General features: G+C 37.6%; 2 protein-coding genes across 6 annotated transcripts in view; both read left to right on the top strand.

Annotated features, from left to right (window-relative positions):
- LRRC69 (leucine rich repeat containing 69) overlaps positions 1 to 25,066 on the top strand; it is a 132,376-nt gene that overhangs the window by 85,493 nt on the left and 21,817 nt on the right. The window contains exon 6 of the mRNA XM_036741700.1: positions 13,189 to 13,290. Within this exon, the coding sequence (XP_036597595.1) occupies positions 13,189 to 13,290 (102 nt within the window). The remainder of the gene's footprint in view (positions 1 to 13,188; positions 13,291 to 25,066) is intronic.
- Positions 24,281 to 25,066, top strand: part of SLC26A7 (solute carrier family 26 member 7) — a 278,008-nt gene continuing 277,222 nt past the window's right edge. For 3 of the 5 annotated variants that reach the window (XM_036741696.1, XM_036741697.1, XM_036741695.1), the window contains exon 1: positions 24,281 to 24,419. The gene's annotated coding sequence lies outside the window, so the exon portion shown is untranslated. The remainder of the gene's footprint in view (positions 24,420 to 25,066) is intronic. The other 2 variants (XM_036741698.1, XM_036741699.1) reach the window with 2 other exon arrangements.

The following is a 25,066-nucleotide window of genomic DNA, read 5'->3' as shown; positions in this document are numbered from 1 at the left end:
TTATGGTACTGCCATCTTAGCAAATTCTTTTTCTAAAAGCTAATTGTTAATAAGGGGAAGCAGGATGATAGGGGATTGTGAGCTATATATTATTAGGAATATAGACAGACAGAGTTACCTCTAGAACTTAAGATAGCAGCCACCTTCCAGAGTGCCAATCTTCAAGTACAAAAATATGTGTGTGTGTGTGTGTGTGTGTGTGTGTGTGTGTGTGTGTGTAGTACGGCAAATAGTATGGCAAAAGGGTATAATACTTCTAAATGCATTTTGTTTTTATTTTGTTTAGGTCTGTATAGTCCATCCTAGCCCTCAGCAATTTGACATAGTAACAAATCTGTAAGTTAATTAGAAGGATTGTAATTTTTACTATATTAGTGGGACTCAATGAATAATGAGTATCCATCCAATTACTTGTCATTATTTTGTTAAAGAACATTTTGTAATTCTCTACATATTTTGAATGTGTCTTGGTAGATTGACCACCAGACGTTTTGTTTTAAATTTTTAGCTATTTGGAATGGTATTTCCCTTTCTATGATTTCATTCTTGATTTCGTTATTGTTATATAGAAATAATATGGATTTTATGAAGTCTTTTTGCATCCTGCTACTTGACTGAAGCTATTGATTATCTCAGTTCCTTTGCTTATTCCCTGAGCTTTTCTAATAATCTGTTAGTCATTTGCAAATACAGATTTTTTTTTCTTATTTGCCAATGTTTATACTTTCTATGTCTTTCTCTTTTCTGACTGTGTAGCTAGTATTTTTAGAACTGTGTCAAAAAATAGTGGAGGTGGGCATCATCCTTGCTTTAGCCCTCTTTTTACTGGGAAAGCTTCTAGCATATTCTCATTGCAAATAATGCTAGCCTTTGGTTTTTAATAAAATAATAAAATAAAAGCATAAATAACTATTGTAGCTTTTTCTGCATCTATTGATCTAATAATATTGTTTGGGAGTATTTTTAAAAATATGCCTGATTATGTTAATTATTTTCCTAATGTTGAACCATCTTTACATCTGTGATATAACTCAAATTTGGTCACATTGAATACATTGCTATAATTTTTTACTAGGATTTAAAATTATGTATGATAGATTCTAATCATTTAAAAAATGTCTTTTCTGCTGCTACAAATTCACCTTATGGGTACCTCATTTTGGTAATTTTTTTTTGTCTTCTTAACTGGGTTAACTGAAGTCATCTTTTTCTAGCCTTTTTCGAAGAATCAGTTCTTTTTTTTATTTATCATGTATATAGTCTTTTTCTGTTCCATTTAATTTATTTTCCTCAGATTTTCAAGATTTCTTATTTTGCACTAATTTTTTGTTTGTTTTTTTTCTAGCTTTTTAAGTTGCTTCCTTAATTATGAAACCTCTTTTTCCTCTTTTGTTAATGTATGTTTTAAGAGATATACTTTTTCCTCTGAAGACTTTTAGGTACATCTCAGAAATTTTGGTATGTCATCTCATCACTGTCACTCTTTTTCATATAGTTATTATAATTACAATTTTTTCTTTGGTTCACCCATTATTCAGTATGCCATTATTAAGTTTCCATTTAGATCCATATTTTTTTCCTTCTGTTCTCTGTGTTAAATACTATATTTTATTTTGTGTTGGTGTGTTTTATATTTATATTTTTAAAACATTTATTTATTTATAACGAATGAATCAAAGCACATTTATTAAATGCTTACTATATGCCAGGAATTGTGCTAAGTGCTGAGGATACATACAAACAACAAGACAGCCCCTGTTCTCAAATAGTTTACATTCTAGTGGGGAAAGACTACATACAGACATGCACACACACATTTATGTCTGTGTGCATATTGTGTGTGTATATATATATACATACATACATATACATATATATGTATGTATGTATTATTCTGGAGTGCCAAATTTGAACTCATTCTCTAACCCATTACTTTGTTATTGTAACTGTAAATCATTTGCTCCTCTTCTTTTTTCTGTCGCATCTTATTATTAGAAATAAAGTTTCATGAAGAAAGCACTTTTGAATAGAAATAGTATGAGGTGATAGGAGTCTCCCTGTGTCCCAAGTCCTCTCTTCTCCCTGTACAATGATCACTTTTTCTACAGCCAGGTTATTCTATCTCTGGTTCTGTGTTTTCCCTACCACTTTGGGTACTGCCTTACCCCCCAGAGGAGGGGGGCAGTAAAGAGGGGCAGATGGTAACATTGCTTCTCCCGGGGTGAGATAGCACGTTAAGAGATATGACCTTTTCTTATAGAAGGTGGTATCCTAATGTGCAAATGTTCCCCAGACAAAACCCAGTATAACTCCCTATCTTTTACCATAGACTTCTATTCCCTTCCCAGCATGGGAAGGTTCTTTAGTGGAATCCTTTCCTTTGCTCTCTGGGGAAGACCCCAGTTCTACTCCTCACATCCTAATTCCACTTTCCCTTGTTTTTTATTCCATTTTCTCACAGCCGCTACTCTTATTGAGAGACCAAAGAAATTACTATCCTTCTCTCTTCTCCTTTGGACTGGGTGACAGCATAGCTCCCCCATTCTCTTTTATCCTTCTTTCCAATAGGTTGTACCTCCCATAAAAGACATAAATTTACTTAGAAGGGGCAGGTTGTAGAAGCTTATGGAAAATACCTGTTTCTGCCATCTTGCCTATCACGTGTCTCTGAGATACTTAAGAAAGCTTTACAGGCATGACAAGGGGATTAAATAGCTATAGTAATACAGTTGGCTGAGACTCTCATACTACAACTATTTCCCTTTTACCACTATTCCTGTCAGGCTATGGGAACAGGAGTCAAGCCTTCTTGTTCTTGAGATTCAGCTACGGTGACCCAAGATGTTGATGTCCTTTCCCATCTGACACTTGGGAAGAGTTTTTATGCCCAAAGGAACTCTACCCACTTATTCATAAACCCAAGTATAGAGCATTGCTATTGTTCCCCAGTTAGCCCATTTAAGCCTCTGGTTAGGGTTATGCAAATCACCCAAGAATGTCACTGGTTTTGATGATTGCCTCCACTTTTGGGAAGGGAGGAAAGAGTGTCATGTTTCACTCAATTCCCATCCTCAGGCATGCATGCCTTCAGTCCTAAGAAGTGGGAAGAAAGAAGAAAAAAAAGAACCTAACACCCTCTAGTAGGAATCACACTTTTGAAATCCATTTAATAAATGTCACAGTTTGATGTCATTCATTAGGGACAATTAAAGTGAGGTATCCTTTATTTAGTTCGGTTCATTTGGGGTTGCAAAAATGCGAGGCCAATGAATGTGTATGAAGCCAGCTATGAGTGGCTCTTGCAACTGCAGTAGTACCATTCTTTTGTAATATTGCTCAAGAAATGGGAAATAATCCTATTAAAACAATAGGAAAAAACATTTTTTTTCCAAAATTGAATGGAGAAGCAGAGACTATAGAAATTGACCAAATACTCTAGAGATATAAGAAAGCTGTGGTTAGTTTCAGATGCACAGTAGGAATGAAGGGATGAAGGATACCCACAAAGGCAGAACTATCATAGGGCATCTAGGGCATGATACCTCATACCTCTTTTGTTCCTCTTACCACAAGAGTCATTGGACTTGCCACACTCTATGGTTCTGTGGCTATTGGGTCTCTTGTCCATGCTTGCCTTCCCATTGGCCATACATTCAACATGTCTAGGAACCCAAGCAACACAGAACATATATAATCATCTCAGGGTTGGGATGTATGTGGGGGATCAGCAATAAGGCCGTTTTTTGCTGCCTGCAGCTGCCCCTCCCCCATAGTATACTCAGCTTCAGCCTTCCGCAGTCCCTATCCACCTGTCACCTTTCATCCCACAGCCCTTCTGCCACCTTTCTCTATTGTTAACAATTCCCTTTCATCTTAGAGCTCTTCCTCTAACACTCCTTACATCTTCTGGTACTTCCTCAAACTTAGCTTCTTCCTGAGGACACCAACATTTCTTGGCACCTTCTCCAAGGATGGCTGTTCCTTCTCTTACACCTACTTCCTGGCTCTCTACTCACCATACCTTCCCCCAACAGATACCCTCCTCCCCTATTTCTTCCACTTTCTATCAGTCCTTTATAAGTTGTGCTCCTATATCAGAATGTAGGTTCTTTAAGGGCAAATATTTTCCTCCTTGCTTTTATTTGTATCACCAGGACTTAGTACATTACTTGGCACATCGTAAATATTTAATAAATGCTCACTCTATCTATCTATCTATCTATCTATCTCTTTTTAGCTCTCTATGAATTCATTTCTCTCTGCCTCTGTCTCTCTCTTATTTTCTCTTTCCCTTTCATTAACAAGGCCAGAAACAGTTGGCATAAGCCTAGTCCCCATTACCACTGTCAAACATTCCTTCTACACATCATTTAGCAACTACCTCTTCTCCTGTATAGTTCAGGCCATTTTTTTCCAGATCTCATTCTAGGTCTTTATACCTTCAGGTAACTTTCCTTCCTCTCCAATGAGTTTAATACATGGCTTCCTTTGGGGTTATGGGGTGTTCAGGGAGAACTAGAACTTCTGGGCTTACTGAGCCCTTTTCAAGGCTGCTCATCCACCTTTGGTGTCCACCTCTCTCCTGTGGCTCCAAAAAAACTATAGCATGTGCACCAGCCACATTCCAGTAAACCATCTTGGTAGATGGGCTAAACTAGTTTGAGGGTAACTGATGGGCCACGAACTCATCAGTGACTTAGCCAGATGTCTACTCCAAGCACATGAAGACTTCCCCTGGTGGAGTGAGTGGATGAGAACAATTTGATCCTACAGCCATAAAAGTGCCTGAAGCAGGTGCTATGGAGTGCTGTTAGAGCTTGATCAGGTATCAAAGAAGCCAGGGTCACCCATTGCATCCCAGGCCATTGCCATTTTGTCTTCCCACCAGACTTCAATGGCTGGAAGAGTAAGGTTGACGACTTTGCTCAACTCTGTCTCATTTAAATCACTTACGTAATTCACTCATGAGTCAAGATATCACCCTTTGATGTCATTGTTCTCTGAAAAAAAAGGACAAAGAACAACAACACATAGGTGCCCAGAAATGAATACTCTCAGGGAATGGGTGCTCTAGAACATGGATTGCCTTGAAGGAAATAGGCCCTCTCTAATACCATTTGAAGATAGTCTTTAGGCCCTGGATGCCATAGGATCTTCTAGGAACCTCATCATTAGATTGTTAGATGCTCAGAAATGACCCATGAGGAGACTTTGAAGTCAATGAAAGACCAATTAGGTGGTACAATAGAGTGGTGGAAGACCTGAGTTCAAATCCCACCTCAGACACCTTCCTCCCAGGATTGTTGTGAGGATAAAGTGAAATAATATTTGTAAAGCTCTTTGTAAACCTTGAAGTGCTATATAAATATCATCATCATCATTATCCTCTTCCTCCTATCATTCATTATCATGTCATCATTATGAAATTTCTGAGTCTCCTATGTTTACCTATAATATCCTCCTGCCTGAAATCTTTTCTTCTCTTTTTTCCTGATGTCTTTCCCCCATTCAAGGCCTAGCTTTTCTGTGAATCATTCTCTGTCTGTAGCAGCTTATAGCTATCTCTCTTCCTGCTGGACTTCCATGTAATAACTTAATGTTCAAATCATTCATTGGGCACAAAGTTCATATGCCTTGGAGTCATTGTGGGTTCCTTATTCTCCCTCACTCCATGTATCTTGATGAGTCTTATCAATTCCGTCTCCATAACATCTTTCAGATGTGCACCCTTCTCTTCACTCTAACTCAGGCTCTCATCATCTCTCATTATCACTTCTGAGCTAGGAATCCAAAATACAAATGCAAAAATGAAACAGACGCTGATAGAATTTACATTATATTACATAAGCACAGAAATAAATACAAAGTAGATGCCAAGTTATTCTGCAACGAGAGAAGGCACTAGCAACTGGGGTAGAATCAGGATAAGTTTATTAAGCTATGGATTCTATGAGGTGGAGGCAAGGAGTGAGTGTGGGATTCTGTGAGGTAAAGGTGATGAGGGAGTACATTCCTGATATAGGGCACAGCCTGTGTAAATCCTCAGAGGCAGGAAATGCAAATGTCATATACTGGACCAGGTAGTAGACCAGTTTGCTAGAGTATGAAAGAAAATAATGTTCAATAAACCTGGGAAGCTAGGCTGGGGCCAAGTTGTGCTGGACTTTAAATATCAAGCAAGGCAATAGGGAGCCTCTAAAGACTATTGAGCAGGGAAGTGATATGATCGGGCATATGTTTTAGGTCAATTATTTTGGCAATTGTGTAAAGGATGGATTGGAGAAGGGAGAGATTGGAGAAATGGAGACAAATAAGACTTATATCAGTAGTGCAGGTGAGAATCTATACTAGTGTGATGGCCATGTAAATGGAGAGAAGGAAACAGATGGGGTTACATTGTGGAAGCAAAATTAATAAAGTTTGGCAACTGATTGGATATATGGGATGAAAAAGAGGGAAGAATGGAGGGTGACTGAGGTTGTGGATCAGCTTGACAGGAAGAATAAGGGTTCTCTCAACATAAATGGGTGGGTAAGGAAGAGGGGAATGATATTGAATTCTGGTTTAGACATATTTAGTTCGAGAGGCCTATAGGATATTCAATTGATGTATAATAGGTAGTTAGTAATGTGGTACTGGAATTCAGGAGTGAGAGTAGGTTGGGATACATAGATTTGAGATTCTTCTCCACTGAGACGAGAGTTTAAATTTTGTGAGGTCACAAAAAGAGAATGCAGAGAGAGAAGAGAAGAGGGTCCAGGAGAGAGCTCAGAGGTACACCCAGACATAGGGAATAAGACAGAGATGAGGATCTGGCAACAGAAACAGAAGTCTGCCTCAATCATTCAATATTTTTGAGTTCTGAATGTCTTCTATCGTTGTTTTCACATTCTTGTGGTTACTCTGTGTGTGTGTGTGTGTGTGTGTGTGTGTGTGTGTTAGCTCTGCTTACTTCATTATGCACCATTTCTTACAAATTTTCTCAAGTTCCTCTGAACTCTTTATAATCATTATTTCTTACTGTGCAGTGATATTTGATTACATTCATATACCAGTGTGTTTAGTTATCCCAAATCAATGGGCTCGTTTCCAGTTTTTTGCTACCATGAAAAAAGTGCTGCTTTCAATGTTTTGGTAGCCTGGAGACATTTTTTGCAGTGATTCAGGTGCCAGGGATGAAAGAGAATGACATCAACTTCAGGACCAGGGCAATTTATGATTATTTTGGAAGGACTATCTGGAGGAAAACCCAAAATCTGTTGGCAGAGCTTTTCAGTGTTACTGTTAAGCAGGCCAAGCATAAAAGGCAGTTTATATATTACTTAGAAATGAAGTGGTTGCTACAGTCAACATAGCTGTAAGAGTAAAGGCATATTATAATGTTCTATTTCAACCGAGAGAGAAATGAGGTCACATTTGAATTACAGAGAGGGAAATACATGTATGACCCAGAACGGTGAGTGGCAAAGGGAGGCTAGAATGAGTTTCATGCAGAAAATGTGACTTGAGCTACAATTTTATACAAGTTTGCAACAATAAATGTTAGCATAGAAAACATTCAATTGTAGGTTGCATTATGCTAAAACAGTTAATTTGGAAAAGACAGGAGCAGCATTCTATACATTTTTTAAATAATAGAGCTAAGACAGCTCAGATGCTCTCTCCTTCCTGAAACTGTCCTTAATCCTGATTGCTCCCAGTAATATATAATTTTTCTTTCTTTTTTCTACTTTGAAGAGAATTTAATTGGCAGTGCTCTTATTCACTTTGTCTTTTAATTTGTGTGATGGCTAATTGTGGACATATATGATCTCTTTTATTAGTATCTAGGTTCCTTGAAGGCAGTGACTATGTGTTAATCATCTTTGTATCTTTCCCAGTGCCTTGTACACAGTAGGAGCATAATAAATGTTTCTCACATTTAATACAGTGTCCCTAGCCAAGAGGGACCAGTTCCACAGAGTAATGAAAAATAGAGACCCCAACTGGGAAATTATTTGAGCAAGGGAAGAATTGGCTTTCTGTTAATTAATAAATGGTCTAGAGAGGCTGTGTTTTGGTTGGGACTTGGAATATTGTACATACATGAATATGGAGTTGAGAATTTCCACTGAGTTTGTACATTTAAGAAAAGATGATTGGCAAAAATCCTGGTTTTGTTCATTTATCGCAATAAAAACCCACTGGAACTCCAAGAATTTTATTTTCTCGATTGATAGATTTTCTCCATTTTTCCTGAGACCAATGACATGCAAAGAACTCTATCATTCATAGGAAATCTTATTTTTTTTCCATTTGAATTTTGCTCTGATTGTTCTTAATAAGAATGGTGGACACTGACAAGCATACATCTCCCTGTTTTACTTCTCACTTAATACTGAAAACCAGAGGATCACTGAACAAAGTTATTTCTGTGTCTGACTTAATCATAGAATCTTGTATAATCATACTATGTACATAAGTAATGCCTGGTTACAGAGAATCTTTAGCACTGCATTTTACTCTACTGATCAAATGGCTTTAAAAAATCAATATTCAGTAAATAAAGCAGGTCTTTGTATCCTCTGCATCTTTAAGTCAACTGTTTTACTGTAGAAATGAATGTAAGGATTCTATTCTGTAAATAGAACATGAGTTGCAAGAACCTGTCTATACCCTTCTCATATTTTCATTAAGGACCTTCTCAAACTCAAGCTGCTCTCTGTTGCCATTTGGTACATACATATTTAAATTTTCTTATTACTATCCATTGTGTTTGTTTCTCTTGATGTTGTCATTTTTTTGTTGTTTTATCTGAGATTATATTATTAGAGTCACCTTATGCATAATAGATTTTATTTTATCCCTTCATTTTTAGTCTGTATATTTTCTTTTTATTTTTTGAGCATCTTAAATAATGTTAAATCTATGATAAGGTTGGAAAACACAAACAGAAGCTAGATCTGGTCCTTGTTTTCTCAAAACTTTGGTTCAGATTTGTATTATGCCTTCTGAAAAAAAAACTATGGAAATTGAAACTAAGCCCGAAATGAGATTGTGCTGAAATTGGGCAAAACAATAGTTTCAGAAGTTAGGTAAGTTTTGTTCTTGTAAAATCTGTAGGGAATCTGTAACCTTTTGGAGAATCTGTAGCCTTGTGAAGAACAACCTGGATGAGAGGTGTTAATTATGGATATATTATATATAAATTTGTTATTCTACTTGTATTATGGAATGACCGTATCTATGTATTATACTCTTATAGGCTCTGTGGTTCATTCAAACCCACTCATACTGACAGATTAGTCTGCAGATCAAGTTTGCTGTTTCTACCATTCTGGGTTTCTAAGGGGGAGGGGGGACTGTGGTGTTGTATATAATACTAAATAAGTCATTCTGTCATCACCTATTTTTTGATGAAAATGCAGGGATCTCTTGATCATCATTTCCTTTGTTAGATGTTAACTAACCCTCTCTTTAATAATATGTTGTGGAATTTGCCCAGGATTAATTCTTTTCTTTCTCTTGAAAACTGACTTACTTGCCCTTATGTAATCCTGGGACTTTTTTTTCGGTTCTGTGTAATATTTTTAAACATCCGTGACAGTGGCCAAACAATGATATCTGCCAGTTTTTTCAATACCATGGGATGTAGTTTATCAAAGTCTGGTGGTATGTACTGTGGTGTTTACAAAGGTTCAACTGACATAGTTTCTGGGTAATTTAATCATTTTATTGATAATGTCAGCATTTTCAATCAAAGAGTTGTCATTTGGCCGTGTCTCTTAGACCAAAAGATCCTTTATGGTGGTGGGTTCATAGTTTATGTATGCCCTTTGAAGAATAGGTAGTCTTGAGGGATGACAATCAATTCTGATTGGTTAACAAGTAATGAGAAAATGAGTATTACAGTGAGAAGGTGAGCTATATTACACTGAGGGTCTTGGTGTATGTGACTTGAATCACCCAAATCTTGGTGAAAGAGACATCAGTTTCCATATCACCTGTCTGACAAAGAGGAGAATCAATACTTCCCCAGACCTATCTGAGCAAACATAATGAGCAGGAATGCACCCATTAGCCCAAACTTAGAATTTCTTTTACTGTCTGATTAGATCTTGGCCTGGGTAAATTCTTTAAGAGAGATTTCCCACACTGGTTAATTTCTGAATGAAGAAGTAGAAAAGGGGGAAAGCCGTGGTCCTAATATAATAATTAGTTATTAAATTCAAGAGAGAAATAATTATTTCTCACAGTACTCATAAAGGATCACTCTTTTGGCTATTTGAGCCTTATTGATCTATTTTGTTTTGTCCTCTCCAGTCCAAAGATCATTTTCCTTGGCAGAGAAAACAGAAACATTTAGAATTGGAGAATTCTTCCTTCTTTCCATTCTCATCATGCTATGCACCTTAACCAAGGGTCTTAAACCTTCTCAGATCATCCCGTTTTACTCAAGATACATAATCTCTGACTCCCTCCCCCACCTCCCACATCTTTTTGCCCTTAGTTTTCCTCTCCAGCCTCAGGTCATTCTGAATTTTAGAACTCCTGACATTATTTTTCCTGTGCTACGCCCCACCCCCACTTTTATATTCACATCTTTAAAAAAAATTTCTGTGTCTCTTAAAAAGTGAAATTAGTGGATGAATTCATCCTTGCAACTACTTCGGATTCTTTAAACATCAACTCTTTTTCCTTCCTGTTAAACTTGTTCCTCTTTGTATCTTTAAAATTTTGTTCTTGAGAGCACCTTATCCTTGGGCTGATCTCCCTTATTGAATTTTAGGCCACTCAAGCCTACCTGATCATCCTCAATTTCTTTTGATGTCTGTTCTCCCCAAATCAGTGCATGTTGTACCATTGCCCAGTTTTCTTCTTCTCTATTACAAATTCTAAAACAGAGTGGTTACTGCCCCACAAGGTTCCCATCATTGTTACTCCAGAAACCACATTCATCTTGTTGAGAATCAGATCCAGAAGTTCCTCCTTGTAGATTCCTTAACCTTTGGAAAGAGGAAATGAACATTAAGGCACCTACTTTGTCTCTGGTGGAGAAGAATTCTGGTTGATGTCTGGATAATCGAAATTCATCATCACCACTATAATATATTTGCCCTCTTTTCAGGCTTTTGATGTGTTCTCCAAATTATTCTATTTCCTCTGTAATTTTGATTTAGAATTGCAAATAACCCAAAAGTAACAGTAAATAGGTGTAAGCAGGCAGAAATATATTATCAATGCCAATGTTGTGATAACTGGCGTGAAGGACATCAGGATTAGGTATAAGCAGAAAAGGAGGCATGCTGTCATGGACAAAAAATAAAAGACACGCCCACTTGTATGGACAGTCAGTGATAAACTAATAACCTTATTAGAAGCAATAGAAGATAGCCTGTATGTGCTAGGTAGACACTCTTTGAGGGCTTTGGAGAAAGAAATGAATGACAATTATACAGAATGAGTGTTAAAAGATTGCAATCTACACTGTTAGAGGGTACATACTTTGATTGTGCAGACCCATTCAAGTGTTCAAGGGGAAACAAGGTGGTATAATTCAGAGAGCTTGGATTCTGGAGAGGCCTGAGTTTGAAATCTGCCTCTAACATTTCCTAGTTGTGTGGCCATGGGAAAGTCACTTGACCTTTCCTTGTTAAATGAGATGCTATATCAATCAACCAATAAGCATTTATTATTAAAGCTCTTTGAAGACCTTAAAATGCCATATAAATGGAAGGTTATTATTATTATTGTTATTATTATTTATCCCTCCTCTGCATTTCTGTCATTAAGTCAATAAACATTTACTAAGCACCTGCTATGTGCCAGGACGCACTGTGCTAAGTGCTGGGGATATAAAAAGAGGCAAAAAAAACAATCTCTGCCCTCAAGGAGCTCACAATTTAATGGGAAGGCCACAGGCAAACAAGTACAAATAAGCTATATAATACAGGATAAATAGGAAAACTTTAAAAGAGGGAAAGCATTAGAATTAAGAGGAATTGGGAAAAGCTTCCAGTAGATGGGTTAGTGGCCCAGCCTGGTACCCATTCTCATGTCTTTGGAAGATGTGTGTAGTAATTGTCTACTTCTGTTTCCTCCACCTTCATATCTAATTAGGTAACATGTCAGGGTATATACACTTTTCAGTTTTTTTCTCTATAATCTTTTATGCATTTTTTCTCTCTTTTTTGTTTCCATGGACTCCAACTTAATTTAGGCCCTTATCACCACCTGCCTCGACTGTGGTAATAGCCTAATAACCAGTTTTTTCTCTTCCACTCTTCCTTCAAATCCATCCTTCTTAGAGATGCTAGATTAGTCTTTATACAAACATCTGATTATTTAACAGATATGAATTCAACAAAGCACTCGCTAGTGATGTACTGGCAGTTCAAAAATTAAACTGTCTTCATGGAGCTAAAAATCTGGTAGACCTGTCCATAAATAGTTGTGTTTTATCTTAGATTAAATATACGGGAGAGACCAAAGAGAGATTAAAGAGTAGGCAAAGCTTCATGTTTAAGAATGAGCTAAACAGTGCAGTAGAGAAAATTCTAGATTTGGAGGCAGGAGGATCTAGGTGTACTTATACTTTACTGGCTTCAGTTTCCTCATATGTAAAATTAGGAGATTGGAATGAATAGCCTCTAATATTCCTACTGCTTTTAAATCTATGATAGTATAAGGAGGTGGTATCTGATCTAGGCCTTGAACAGAAGGAAGGATTTCAGTAGGAGGAGGTGGGTGTAGTGAAGTGGGGGTGCTGAAGAACCCATTCTAGACTTGGGCAATATATGAACAAATGCTCAGAGGCTCTAGTAAGACACAAGAATAATTGTCCATTTTGGCTGGAACAGAGAGTTTTCAGGGGATCCCTAAGGTCAAAACTATTTTCATAAGAATAGGAAGACATTTTAATTTTGAACACAGAAAATATCAATAAAACTAACCCACATAAACAAAAGTTCTTTAGGGGGTGCTCAGTAATTTTTAAGAGTGTCAAGAGGTCCTGAGACCAAAGAGGTTTGAGAACCACTGGGCTAGATAAACTTGAGCTTTTCAAAATCAACAGTTAAGTTACATTCTCCTTTTTAAACATTCAAGTGGCCTATCTGTTTCAATTTCATGCTGTATCTGAGACGATGAATACTGTGGAGACTAACTTCACTCTTGTATCTGATAATAACATTTACTTTGTTTTATAAGATTCGGCAGATGAGACTGAGAGAATTCTACTGTGAAGAAAATCCATTTCTGAAAAGATTGCCAATTTTTGTGCAGCAGAGGGAGGAAGTTTTGCCTCTGAAGGTGAATAGTTGCATGATTTAAATTAATGCTCATGTAAATTTAATTAACTGCCTTAAGAAGGAAAAAAAAATCCTGTGAAATGTTAAAATATAAATCCAAACTAGGTCGATCCGACCTAGTATTTGTTTGTCCCCAGATAGAGGAAATGGTAACAGTAGCAGTCACTGATTAGAAGGGGTTCTGTACTGGAAGTTAGAAAGGGACCTTATAGATCCCTCTTAAGAGGAGGGGCCTTGCCAAAGAGATTTTTTTTCTGCTTTCCAGTAGAATATACATTGAGCTAATCTTCTCTTTTCATTAAGTGAACTCTGTCTTTAAAATTACATTGCTGAGAGTGGAACTGTCTTTTTGATTTATTTGTGATTATATGTAGCAGAAAGAATACTAGGCCTAGTCAACCAGGATTTATTAAGCATCTACTGTGGCCCAGGTGGACAGCCAGGTGGTGCAGTAGATAGAGCACTGGGCCTGGAGTCAGGACTTTAGGGAGACACTTATTAGCTGTGTGACCCTGGGAAAGTCACTTAGCCCTGTTTGCCTCAGTTTCCTTATTTGTAAAATGAGAGGGAGTGGTGGACTGCATTATTTATGAGGTGCTTCATAGTTCTAAATCTAAAATCCTGTGCTTTTATCATCCTTCCTTGACCACACAATATTCTTTTTTTTCTATTGATGAATATATTTTTGAATACTTGTGACGTCTTCAAATTATGTAATACCTAGAGTGTATTTTTTTCAAAAAGTTTCTGACACCATTTGCTGTTGTCTTTGAACTTGCAGAAAACCTTTCTATACCACAGCTATAGCGTACATATGAACTCCACATACATGTCACTGAAATAATTTTACATAGCACTGTATTATAGAGTTCCAATATGAGTGACATGTCTCTCTAAACTTAAGCTGGCTAGTGCTTAAAGGATAATAATAGTAATAGTAATTATGATATAAATTAATGAGGATAATAATAATGGTAATTAATAATATTAATAGTAATTATATTTTTAATTAACAAAGATATAGTAGTAATAATAATGGTACTAGTTTTTAGATGGTACTTTAAGGTATGCACTGAGCTATACCTATCATATCATTGGATCCTTACAACAATTCTGTGAGGTAGTAGGTGCTCTTACTATCCCCATTTTACCAATGCTGAAGTTAAGGCAAGCAGAGATTAAGTGACTTCTCTAGGGTCACGCAGCTATTAAGAGTCCAAGGTAAGATTTGAATTGAAGTCTTCCTGACTCCAGGTCCAGTGTTCTATCTATTATACTGCCTAGCCACCTCTAATTAAATGATTACCTCTAGGCATATGACATCCAAATCTATATAGCTTGTTCTAATCTTTATCCTGAATTTTTCAGTCTCATAGTTACAACCATTTGGATGTTCCATTGGAATCTCAGATTCAGCATATCAACGATAGAATTGATCTTTCCTCCTAAACCCTTCTGTCCTTCACGTTTCTCTTATTTCTGCAGAAGGCACCATCTTTCTTTGACTCCCTCAGGTCAATGACCTTGGAGTTTTCTATGACTTTTCTCTCTCCTTCTACAACCTGGCTCCATCTTCCCTGCCCAGTTTTATTTCACATCATTCTCTTTAACGTATTCTACTGGAATACTAGCTGTTCCCCAGACTAAGCATGCTATCTCATTCTTCCATTTATCTGCAGGAGTCATTCCTCCTGCCTGGAATGCCATCCCTCTTCATCTCTGTATCTCAGAACTCTTATTTTCCTTTGAAGTTCTGTTCGGGGCCACCTTCTCAAAATACCCTGAGTTGTTCAGAGGCAGCTAGGTGGCTCAGTGAATAGAGCACTAGACTGAGAGTCAGGAAGAACTGAATTCAAATCTGGCCTCAGATACTTACTAGCTGTGCAACGCAGGTCACTCAATCTCTGTTTGCACTATTCTCCTCATCTATAAAATTTGGATATTAATAGTAACCTCCCTCCCAGGGTTGTTGTGAAGATAAAATGAGATAATATTTGTAAAGCAGTTTGCAAACCTTAATTTGATATATAAATGCTACCTATTATTGTTGTTAACGCCTTCCTCCTCAAATTTCATTATACTTATTTACATGCAAGCTGAATCCCCCAAGTAAAATGTTAATTCATTGAAGACAAAGACAATTTTGTTTTTGTCTTGTACTCCAAGTGCCTATCACATTTCCTTGCACATATTATACCCTTGACAAATGGAATTTCACTAAATATTGGGTACCTTACTAGGCCATAAATCAGCTTCTTCCATTTTTGGACAGCTCTAATTGTTAAGAAAATTTTCTACTTCCCTGTAATATGAAATCATAGTTTTAAAGCTGGGAGGAAACCTACCAGCAATCTAATCTATACCCCTCATTCTATAGATGAGAAAGTACAGCCAAAGGAGGTTAAAGGATTTACTCAGTGACATAAGTAGTCATTGGAAGAGGTGGGATTTGAACCCAGGTCCTTTCTCAGACTCCAAATCCAATGGTACTTTTCACAATCCAATGCTACCCACTCCTCCCCGCACTGGTATTATTTCTGATCCAATGGAGAATTAATTATTAAAAAGGAATTAATTGTTTGCCTGTTGAAGAGTAATTTGCTTTTGGAGCTCATGGGGATAACATTTTTTTCTAGAATTAGGTAAATTCTACACTCTGAAACATTTCAAGGAACTTTAATTGGTGAAGAGATTTCCTTTTCTTTTTTCCCCAGTGTAGTTTATATATCACTGGATCAAGGCCAACAATGTCTTACTTTATGTAAGAATCAGTTTCCTTTCCAACCCATAAATGTTAATTAAGTTTCTAACAGTATATGGTGTATCAGTATATGTTCTCCTCCCATAGTAACAAGTTGGCAGCTATAAGTTGTAGAGTAATATGAATAATAGGTGATGTAAGACTTATGAAGAGACACACAGAGTGCAGGAGAAATGTTTTGTTTCAGAACTCAAAAGTGGAAAAAGTGAACTCTGTGTCCACTTGTGACCTATTTATTGGTCCCCAATAGTGTAGCAAATTCCTCCAACATCTGCTGCTTTAGGGTGAATCCTTCAGGAGCTCTTAATTGCCATTCAATTTGATCCAAGTTTGTAGAGCAAGCTATCCACTGAGCTCTTGTAGCTAAAAGAACATCTTGGCAACCCCTCCAGCAATGCTATATCTGTAAGTGGTTAAATACAGGGTGACTATAATCCTTTAACTGAGTGCTGCCCAAGAGGGACCTGGTAATATTGGTGGGAAAGGGCACCTCATTCAGAAAGGATGATCTCAACCATGTGACTATTTAGAGGTGGTTTTATGTGGGTAGGAGGCTATCCTTTTGAAGGATCATGTACTGAAGTCATATATTCTGAAAGGGCTATGGAATCCAATGACCCTTGCTTTGCTGTACAAAGGCACTTTTCTCAGAAGATGGCTCACTGGGAGGGCTTAGGCAGTAGGGAATAGGGAAATGGAAATGAAGCAGATCCTATGAGGAGCTCTAGAGACCTTAGTTGCATAAACCAAATGGTCTGCTGTGGGTATTGCCTTTTTCCTCCTCCCTATGCCCCCTCCCCTCTTAGATTTTTGTTGCTATTGTTTTTTTAATTGCTTAAGTTTGACCTTGGCCAATGAATGAAATGCTTCTTGCATCTAACCAAGGATTCTTGACATAACATGATCTGTTCTACATTAATCATGTTGGAAGATTTCCACCTTAGGGGGACAAGTCCCTAAACAAACCAACTCTTACATTATTAAAATGGCATGTGGTATGTGTGGGACATTTACATAGGGCTTGATTTCTACCCAAAGAAACCAGTGGGTGAACTTAGTCAATCCAGGCAAAAGTTGGTTTTCTTTCCTCTAGTTTGCTCATGGAGATGTAGCAGCAGCCACATAATGAGTGTGGTTAATAACATTATTATCATTGAGAATGTCACCTTAATAATACCTTGGAGATGCTTAATTTTTTTCATTCTTCCCTAAAATCTGTGTCTCCCAATTTTTTATTTTTCCCTTCCACCAGGGGTTCTTCATCATTTTTGTGTCATACATTCCTTTAAAAGTCTCGTGAAGCCTATGGATCAAAATAATGACTTCAAGTGCATTAAAAATACATAGAATTGGGGCAGCTAGGTGGTGCAGTGAGTCAGGGGGACCTGAGTTCAAATATGACCTGAGACACTTGATATACTTACTAGCTGTGTGACCTTGGGCAAGTCACTTAACCCCAATTGCCCTGCCTTCCCCCTTCCAAAAAAAATACATAGGATTACAAAGTAAACCAATTATATTGAAATATAGTTACAACACATTAAAAAAGTTCATAGATCCTAAGTTAAGAACCCCTGTCTTATACTACCCTCTTCCCATTCCCCAACCTATTGGTAATTAGCTGCAATAGTCTTTCTCTTTGAAGAGGGTCATGGTAGAATCCATGGAGATGGTATAGAGTTAATACCATTAATTGTCTAAAACAGTTTGACTGAATCCATTGTTATTTCATACAGTTGAATGCCTTATGATAGACCTGGACTCTGATATCAGAGGTCAGGGAGACCAACCTCTGTGATCTGGGGTAGGGGAAGGAAATCGCTTCATCTCTCTTATCTTTGGTTTCCCCATTTATAAGTTAAGTAAGTGGACTCTATGATCTTTAACAACTCTTTTAGCAGCTTCAAGACTTTGTGAACTTACGCTTCCACCTGAGTTATAGATCTGGTGAATCCAATGGAATAGTGTCTCAGTGACCTTTTTCAGGTCACCATGTGTGTCTCTTTTAAGCCAAGAGCAACAAGGACACATACTAGATCCAATAAATCCCTTTTGAGTAATTGACTTATTGCTTGATGTTCCCCTGGGAGTATTTGTTTCTTAGGATACATACAAAAATATTATTAATATCACTGACCTTCTCCAGCCAAGATTTTTAAAGATTATTGAGCCTATATCTATGATATCTAGAATGATCAGTTAAATACACCTGGAAAGACTTCTTGGTAATTTCTCACTCATATCGTCAGGTCCTGTTTTTCCTGAGTGGGAAAGCAATTTCCACAGTTGTTTACAAATTCGTTGATGGTAGAAATATTGTGTATGTTTTATTAAATTGTGAGAGAATATTGTGAGTAATCATGACACTGATTACACACCAGTACTATTCCTATATCACATAGGGATAATATTTATAGGAAAGCAGATCTACGGACCAGGAGAGACCAAGACAAAATTCTTAGACATCATTCTTATGGAAGAAATATTTCATTAAGAATATTCTATAAACTACCTGGAGAGAAGGAGGTCAATAGCTGAAGTGTTTGGAAAAACACTAGTAAGCCTGGTAGTAATTACAACAAATCAAGAATGGGGGACTTCAATTATCTGAATGTCTGCAGGTAGGGGACACAGTAGATAGAGCACCAGGCCTGGAGTTAGGAAGATCTGAGTTCAAATCTCACCTCAGATACTAGCTGTGTGACTGTGAGGAAGTCACTTAACCCTGTCTTTGCTAAGAAAACCCAAAATGGGGTCACAAAGAGTTGGACACAGTTGAAACAACTGAGCACACACAAACACACATACACACACACTGCTAGCATTATCTGTCTGTCTAAAGGAAGGCAGCTAATAATTTCTGAGTTTGACTTGATGAAAATCTCCTCCTTCTAAAGAGAGAGGAAGCCATGAGGGAAAAGATTATTCTTTTTTAAGGGATTAATTCAAAGACTAATTTTATTTAAAATATTTATAAGTTACATGGAGAAGGGAGTATACATTGAAATCTACCAGCTCTGGGAGGGCGGAGCCAAGATGGCGGCTGGAAAGCAGGGACTTGCGTGAGCTCCCTGCCAGGTCCCTCCAAAAATCTATAAAAAATGGCTCTGAAAAATTCTAGAACTGCAGAACCCACAAAATAGCAGAGGGAAGCAGGGATCCAGCCCAGCACAGCCTGGATGGTCGCTAGATGAGGTCTATTGCGCACAGAGTGGAGGGGAGCGGAGCTCAATGTGGGTGGCAGCAGGACCAACCAGACCAGGAGCCGGGGGAACAGGCCCTAGCGCCCTGAGTCAGTGAGCTGTGGCAGTTACCAGACTTCTCAACCCACAAACACCAAAGACAACAGAGAAGGTTAGTGGGAAAAGCTGAGGGGAGTGAAAGGAGTTTGCTGTTTGGCCATCGCCCTGGGGGCAGCGGAGGTGGGGCAGCTACAGAACTACAGCTGCAGTTGCTTCTGGCCCCAGGCCCACCTGGTGGGAGGAATTAAGTGGCAGATCAGAGCAGGAGTGCAGAGCCTGCTTAAGATTTTCCTCAGGTCCGGGTTGGCGGTTCTTGGGGAAGGAGGAGTGCTGGTGTGGCACAGCTGGCTGTATAGAAATAGCTCTAAAATTAATGGTGCATCCTCTCGAGCTTGGAACAGTACTTGGAAAGTACTCTTTGCTCTACAAGCAATCATACCCTGCTGAAAAACTCAAGGGTCAAGTAAGTTGGCTGGGAACATGGCCAGGCAGCGAAAACGCACTCAGATTCAGTCTCAGACTTTGGAATCTTTCTTTGGTGACAAAGAAGACGAAAACATACAGCCAGAAGAAGTCAACAAAGTCAAAGAGCCTACATCAAAAGCCTGAACTGGTCTCAGGCCATGGAAGAGCTCAAAAAGTATTTGGAAAAGCAAGTTAGAGAAGCAGAGAAAAAATTGGGACGAGAAATGAGAGTGATGTGAGAAAACCATGAAAAACAAGTCAATGACTTGTAAAGGAGACCCAAAAAAATACTGAAAAAAATATCGAAGAAAACAACACCTTAAGAAATAGACTAACTCAAATGGCAAAAGAGCTCCAAAAAGCCAATGAGGAGAAGAATGCCTTGAAAGGCAGAATTAGCCAAATGGAAAAGGAGGTCCAAAAGACCACTGAAGAAAATACTACCTTAAAAATGAGATTGGAGCAAGTGGAAGCTAGTGACTTTATGAGAAATCAAGATATTATAAAATAGAACCAAAGGAATGAAAAAGTGGAAGACAATGTGAAATATCTCATTGGAAAAACCACTGACCTGGAAAATAGATCCAGGAGAGATAATTTAAAAATTATTGGACTACCTGAAAGCCATGATCAAAAAAAAGCCTAGATATCATCTTTCATGAAATTATCAAGGAGAACTGCCCTGATATTCTAGAGCCAGAGGGTAAAATAGAAATTGAAAGAATCCACCGATTGCTTCCTCAAAAAGATCCCAAAAAGAAAACTCCTAGGAATATTGTTGCCAAATTCCGGAGCTCCCAGATCAAGGAGAAAATACTGCAAGCAGCCAGAAAGAAACAATTTGAGTATTGTAGGAAAATAATCAGGATAACACAGGATCTAGCAGCTTCCACATTAAGGGACCGAAAGGCTTGGAATATGATATTCCAGAGGTCAATGGAGCTAGGATTAAAACCAAGAATCAACTACCAAGCAAAACTGAGTATCATGCTCCAAGGCAAAATATGGATTTTCAATAAAATAGAGGACTTTCAAGCTTTCTCAGTGAAAAGACCAGAGCTGAATAGAAAATCTGACTTTCAAACACAAGAATCAAGAGAAGCATGAAAAGGTAAACAAGAAAGAGAAATCATAAGGCACTTACTAAAGTTGAACTGTTTTGTTAATATTCCTACGTGGAAAGCTGATGTGTATGATTCATGAGACCTCAGTATCATAGCCAAAAAGAATATTCATATATGTGTGTGTAAGTATATATATATATATATATATATATACATACATATGTGTGTCTATGTATGTATATATGTAGGTGTATATATATATGCATATATATATATATAGACAGAGGGCACAGGGTGAGTTGAATATGAAGATATGAAGGGATGATATCTAAAAAAATAAAATCAAATTAAGGGATAAGAGAGGAATATATTGAGAGATGGAGAAAGGGAGAGATAGAATGGGGTAAATTATCTCACATAAAAGTGGCAAGCAAACGCAGTTCTGTACGAAGGAAATAGGGGGCAAGTGAGGAGGAATGAGTAAATCTTGCTCTCATCAGATTTGACCTGAGGAGGTCAATTGGGTATCTTACCCCACAGGAAAGAAGGAGGAAGAAGATAAAAAAGGGGGGATGATAGAAAGGAGGGCAGACAGGGGGAGGAGGTAATCAAAAACAAACACTTTCGAAAAGGGACAGGGTCAAGGGAGAAAATTCAGTAAAAGGGGATAGGTTAGGAAGGAGCAAAACATAGTTAATCTTTCACAACATGAGTATTGTGGAAGGGTTTTACATAATGATACGCAGGTGGCCTATGTTGAATTTCTTGCCTTCTTAGGGAGGGTGAGTGGGGAGGGAAGAGGGGAGAGAATTTGGAACTCAAAGTTTTAAAAACAGACGTTCAAAAAAAAGTTTTTGCATGCACCTAGGAAATAAGATACACAGGCAATGGGGCGTAGAAATTTATCTTGCCCTGTAAGAGAAGAAGGGAAAGGGGGATGGGAAGGGAGTGAGGTGATAGATGGGAGGGCTGACTGGGGAATGGGGCAACCAGAATATATGCCATCTTGGAGTGGGGGGGAGGGTAGAAATGGGGAGAAAATTTGTAAGTCAAACTCTTGTGAAAATCAATGCTGAAAACTAAATATATTAAATAGATTAAATTTATAAAAAAGAAATCTACCGGCTCTATGATAATACTAAATTTTTCCAGGCTTTCACATGGGAACAGGCTACAATAAAAGCTTACAAATCATAAGATGGAATTAAGGAGTTGAATGGATTCTGAATGTCATGTAGTCCAACACCTTCAATTTATAGGTGACAAAAATTAAGCCTAGAGAAACTGAATGATTTGTTCAAGGTAACATAAGGAGTGGCTGAGATGGAATTCAAAAGTAGCCCAGCTACAGCACAATTTCCACTATATCCTGGTGTCTATACAAGTGGGCTAAAGAGTGGTAGGTGAATTTCTAAAAATTTAAACAAATGGAAGTTTCTGAGCGATGTGCCATAGTCCAGGAGTTATAATAAATTGGGCTATTATTGGGAAATAACTGTTGTAATGATGCTGAAGGCAGTTTGTTTTGGGATTATGTGGTCTATATAGTACTACCTTCATTTTACAAAGTGAGAAAATTGAAGGTCAGAGGGCTTAAGTGACTTTTTTTGCAATAACATGATGAGTAAATGATGAATGTGGGATTGAACAGAGCACTTAAGATTTCAAGTCCAGTGATATTTCTAATATAAAATGTATTCTGCCTTTCTAGTTGGAAGTACAACAAACTGTTAGGCATTAAGAAATGTATTAAAAAGAAAAGAGAAAATATCTTACTCATATAGAAATGGTAATGTAATTGTACCCATGTGGCACTAAAAGAGTAACTAAAATGACTGAAGGATGAGGCTTAGGGAATTGCAATATTTAGACAGATTAAAAAATAAGGATCCTTTAGTCTGATAGATTCAAGGTGAAAGACATCACTAAAATCTATAAAATAATGTTGGTGAATGAAGAACATGACTTGTTAATCAAATCTTGAGATACTAAGTCACTCTAAGAACCTCGAGGGAATTAAATACTTAGAATAACAGGTTACATTTGTTTAGCACTTTAAAAAAGTTTCCATATCCATTACCTCTTTTGTTCTTCATAAAGAACCCTGAGAATAAAGTTTTCATGAAGTCTTTAGTCATGGAAAAGAAAGTATTGCTTCATACAGTGGGTTATAAACTTTTGGATCTCTTTATGGAATAAGCAGAATATATGACAATTTTCAGAAAGGGTTTGGACAAAATTATCAATTAGCCGGATACAAAATGACTACTAAGAAAATCTAATTTTTTAAGGATGAATTCAAGGAGGAAAGCTTATGCTTGTTTTTTCTGACACACTGCAGTCCTTTTTTGGCACCAGATTATTGTCATGAATACATTTAAAGAATTGTATTTTGGAATGGTGTGCCTTTTTCTATGTCTGGGAATATAGGAATTGCTCTACTGAGAATTCATTCTTCCTGATGCTGCCTAAACATCAGGTTAAGTCCCAAGTCTTATCAACCTACTTTTTTATTTAGAAGGATTTTGTTCCTTCAGGTGCTCAAATGAGAAACTACTTTTTTTTCCTGTACTGTGTAGGGACTACTAGCCAATATATTTACGAAGTTGGGCCTATGTAAATGATCATTTATGAAAAAGATTTCTTAATAGTCTTCCTAAAAAAGGAGCTAATCATTTCATGAAATAACAGTTATTTTATAATAGCCCATAATTTCTATGAAACATATTCAGTACACTGACTAGAATAATATTTTAAAAAGGAAAAAAAACTGAAAAGTAGTAGAAACAGACTTCTACAAAGACACTGAGCACAAGTATTTTTGTTGTTTGTAAATTTCTTTGGTAAAAACTTTGTTAAATATCACAGATTTATGTAAGATTTCATTTCTTATTTTATATGTTTGAATTTTTTATTGATGGTTTTGTAATAGAAAATGAAAAAAATTTACAAATTATTTAAAATAAAATGCTAATGTGAAAAAATACTTAAATTAATGTAGCACAATTCCGAAACCAGAACTTAAAATTTAAAATGTCCAGTATGTTTATGTTTTAGGAAATTTTAGTCTAAGGCTAGGCATTTTTGAAAGTGCTTGACACAATTCAATGCCATTGCCATCTTCCTGGTAAAAATGGATAGCCAAAAGGACATGATCAGCCTGACACCTCCAACTTTTTGTGTATATTATAAATCGAAAGTATGTATTAACTCAGAAACAGATATTGGGAAGGTGGTAACTTCACCTTCTCCTAGAGATTGGCAATTACAGGCAACAAGATTTTACTGTGTAGTTTTCTAAAGAAAGTTTCAACTCCTTACTCCAAAAATTCCAAACTCTTGGTTGTGTTTTTTTTTTCTCTGTATCTCTCCATTAGTCACTGGCTGGTTTACTTGCTACACTACTGCCTCCTGACTATTTAATACTTTAGAAGCAGGTCTCAGGTCTGTTGTTATAGTGGGCAACTGCTGAACTCTCCAGAAGCGTTTATGTTCCCGGTGGTACTTCAACAGGAGGGTGACGAGGCAAGGCCGGCCGCTGTCTATGCTCACTGTTGGCTGGGGCCCGCTTGGCATTATTCTGAGCGCTAGTTGCCGTGTAAGTGCCCTTAGCAGAGTGAGCAGACTGAGGGCGGCGTACACTGGGCTTAATCTGTTCGGGCGCTTTGATTTTTTGTTCAGTGGCCTTCTTTTGAGCAGCTTCCTTCATTTTCTCATCGTTTCTCTTCTTCCTTTCTTCCGTCAACTATTCTTCCTCTTCTCTCAGTAAATCCCTGCTTAGTTTCCTTTCCACTTCCTTGGTAGCTTTCAGCTTCCAATTTTCTCATGTGTGCAAAGCTTACGGAACGAGGTGGGGGAGGAGGAGAAGGCGCAGGACGGCCTCAGTCCGTACGCTCGCGGCGCTGGGGGAGAGGCCCGGGGCCCCCTGCACAGCCCCTGCTTTCTGCGTCTATCCGCCGCCGTCGTAGCTGCAGTCCGGAAAAAGACTATCCTTGATCGGATTCTCACTAATAAGGAGAACGTGGCTGCGGATGATGAAATGATGGGAACCTTGGAGGCAAGTGACCGCTCTATTTATAGTGTGTCATGGGGAAGAGAGGAAAGCCAAGCTGACTTGTGCCCTGATTTTTTTTTTTAGGAAAGTGCATTTTAAAGGGTTCGGAATAAAATAGGAAAGATTGCATTCATTAAAACTCTTCAGAGTAAATAGACTCAGGACGAATGGAAAGCTCTTAAGGATAAGTT

This window comes from Trichosurus vulpecula, chromosome 1 (genome assembly GCF_011100635.1).
Source record: "Trichosurus vulpecula isolate mTriVul1 chromosome 1, mTriVul1.pri, whole genome shotgun sequence".
Taxonomy (NCBI): Eukaryota; Metazoa; Chordata; class Mammalia; order Diprotodontia; family Phalangeridae; genus Trichosurus; species Trichosurus vulpecula.
The sequence above is the reverse complement of the archived record's forward strand: the minus strand, read 5'-3'. Positions and strand labels throughout refer to the sequence as shown.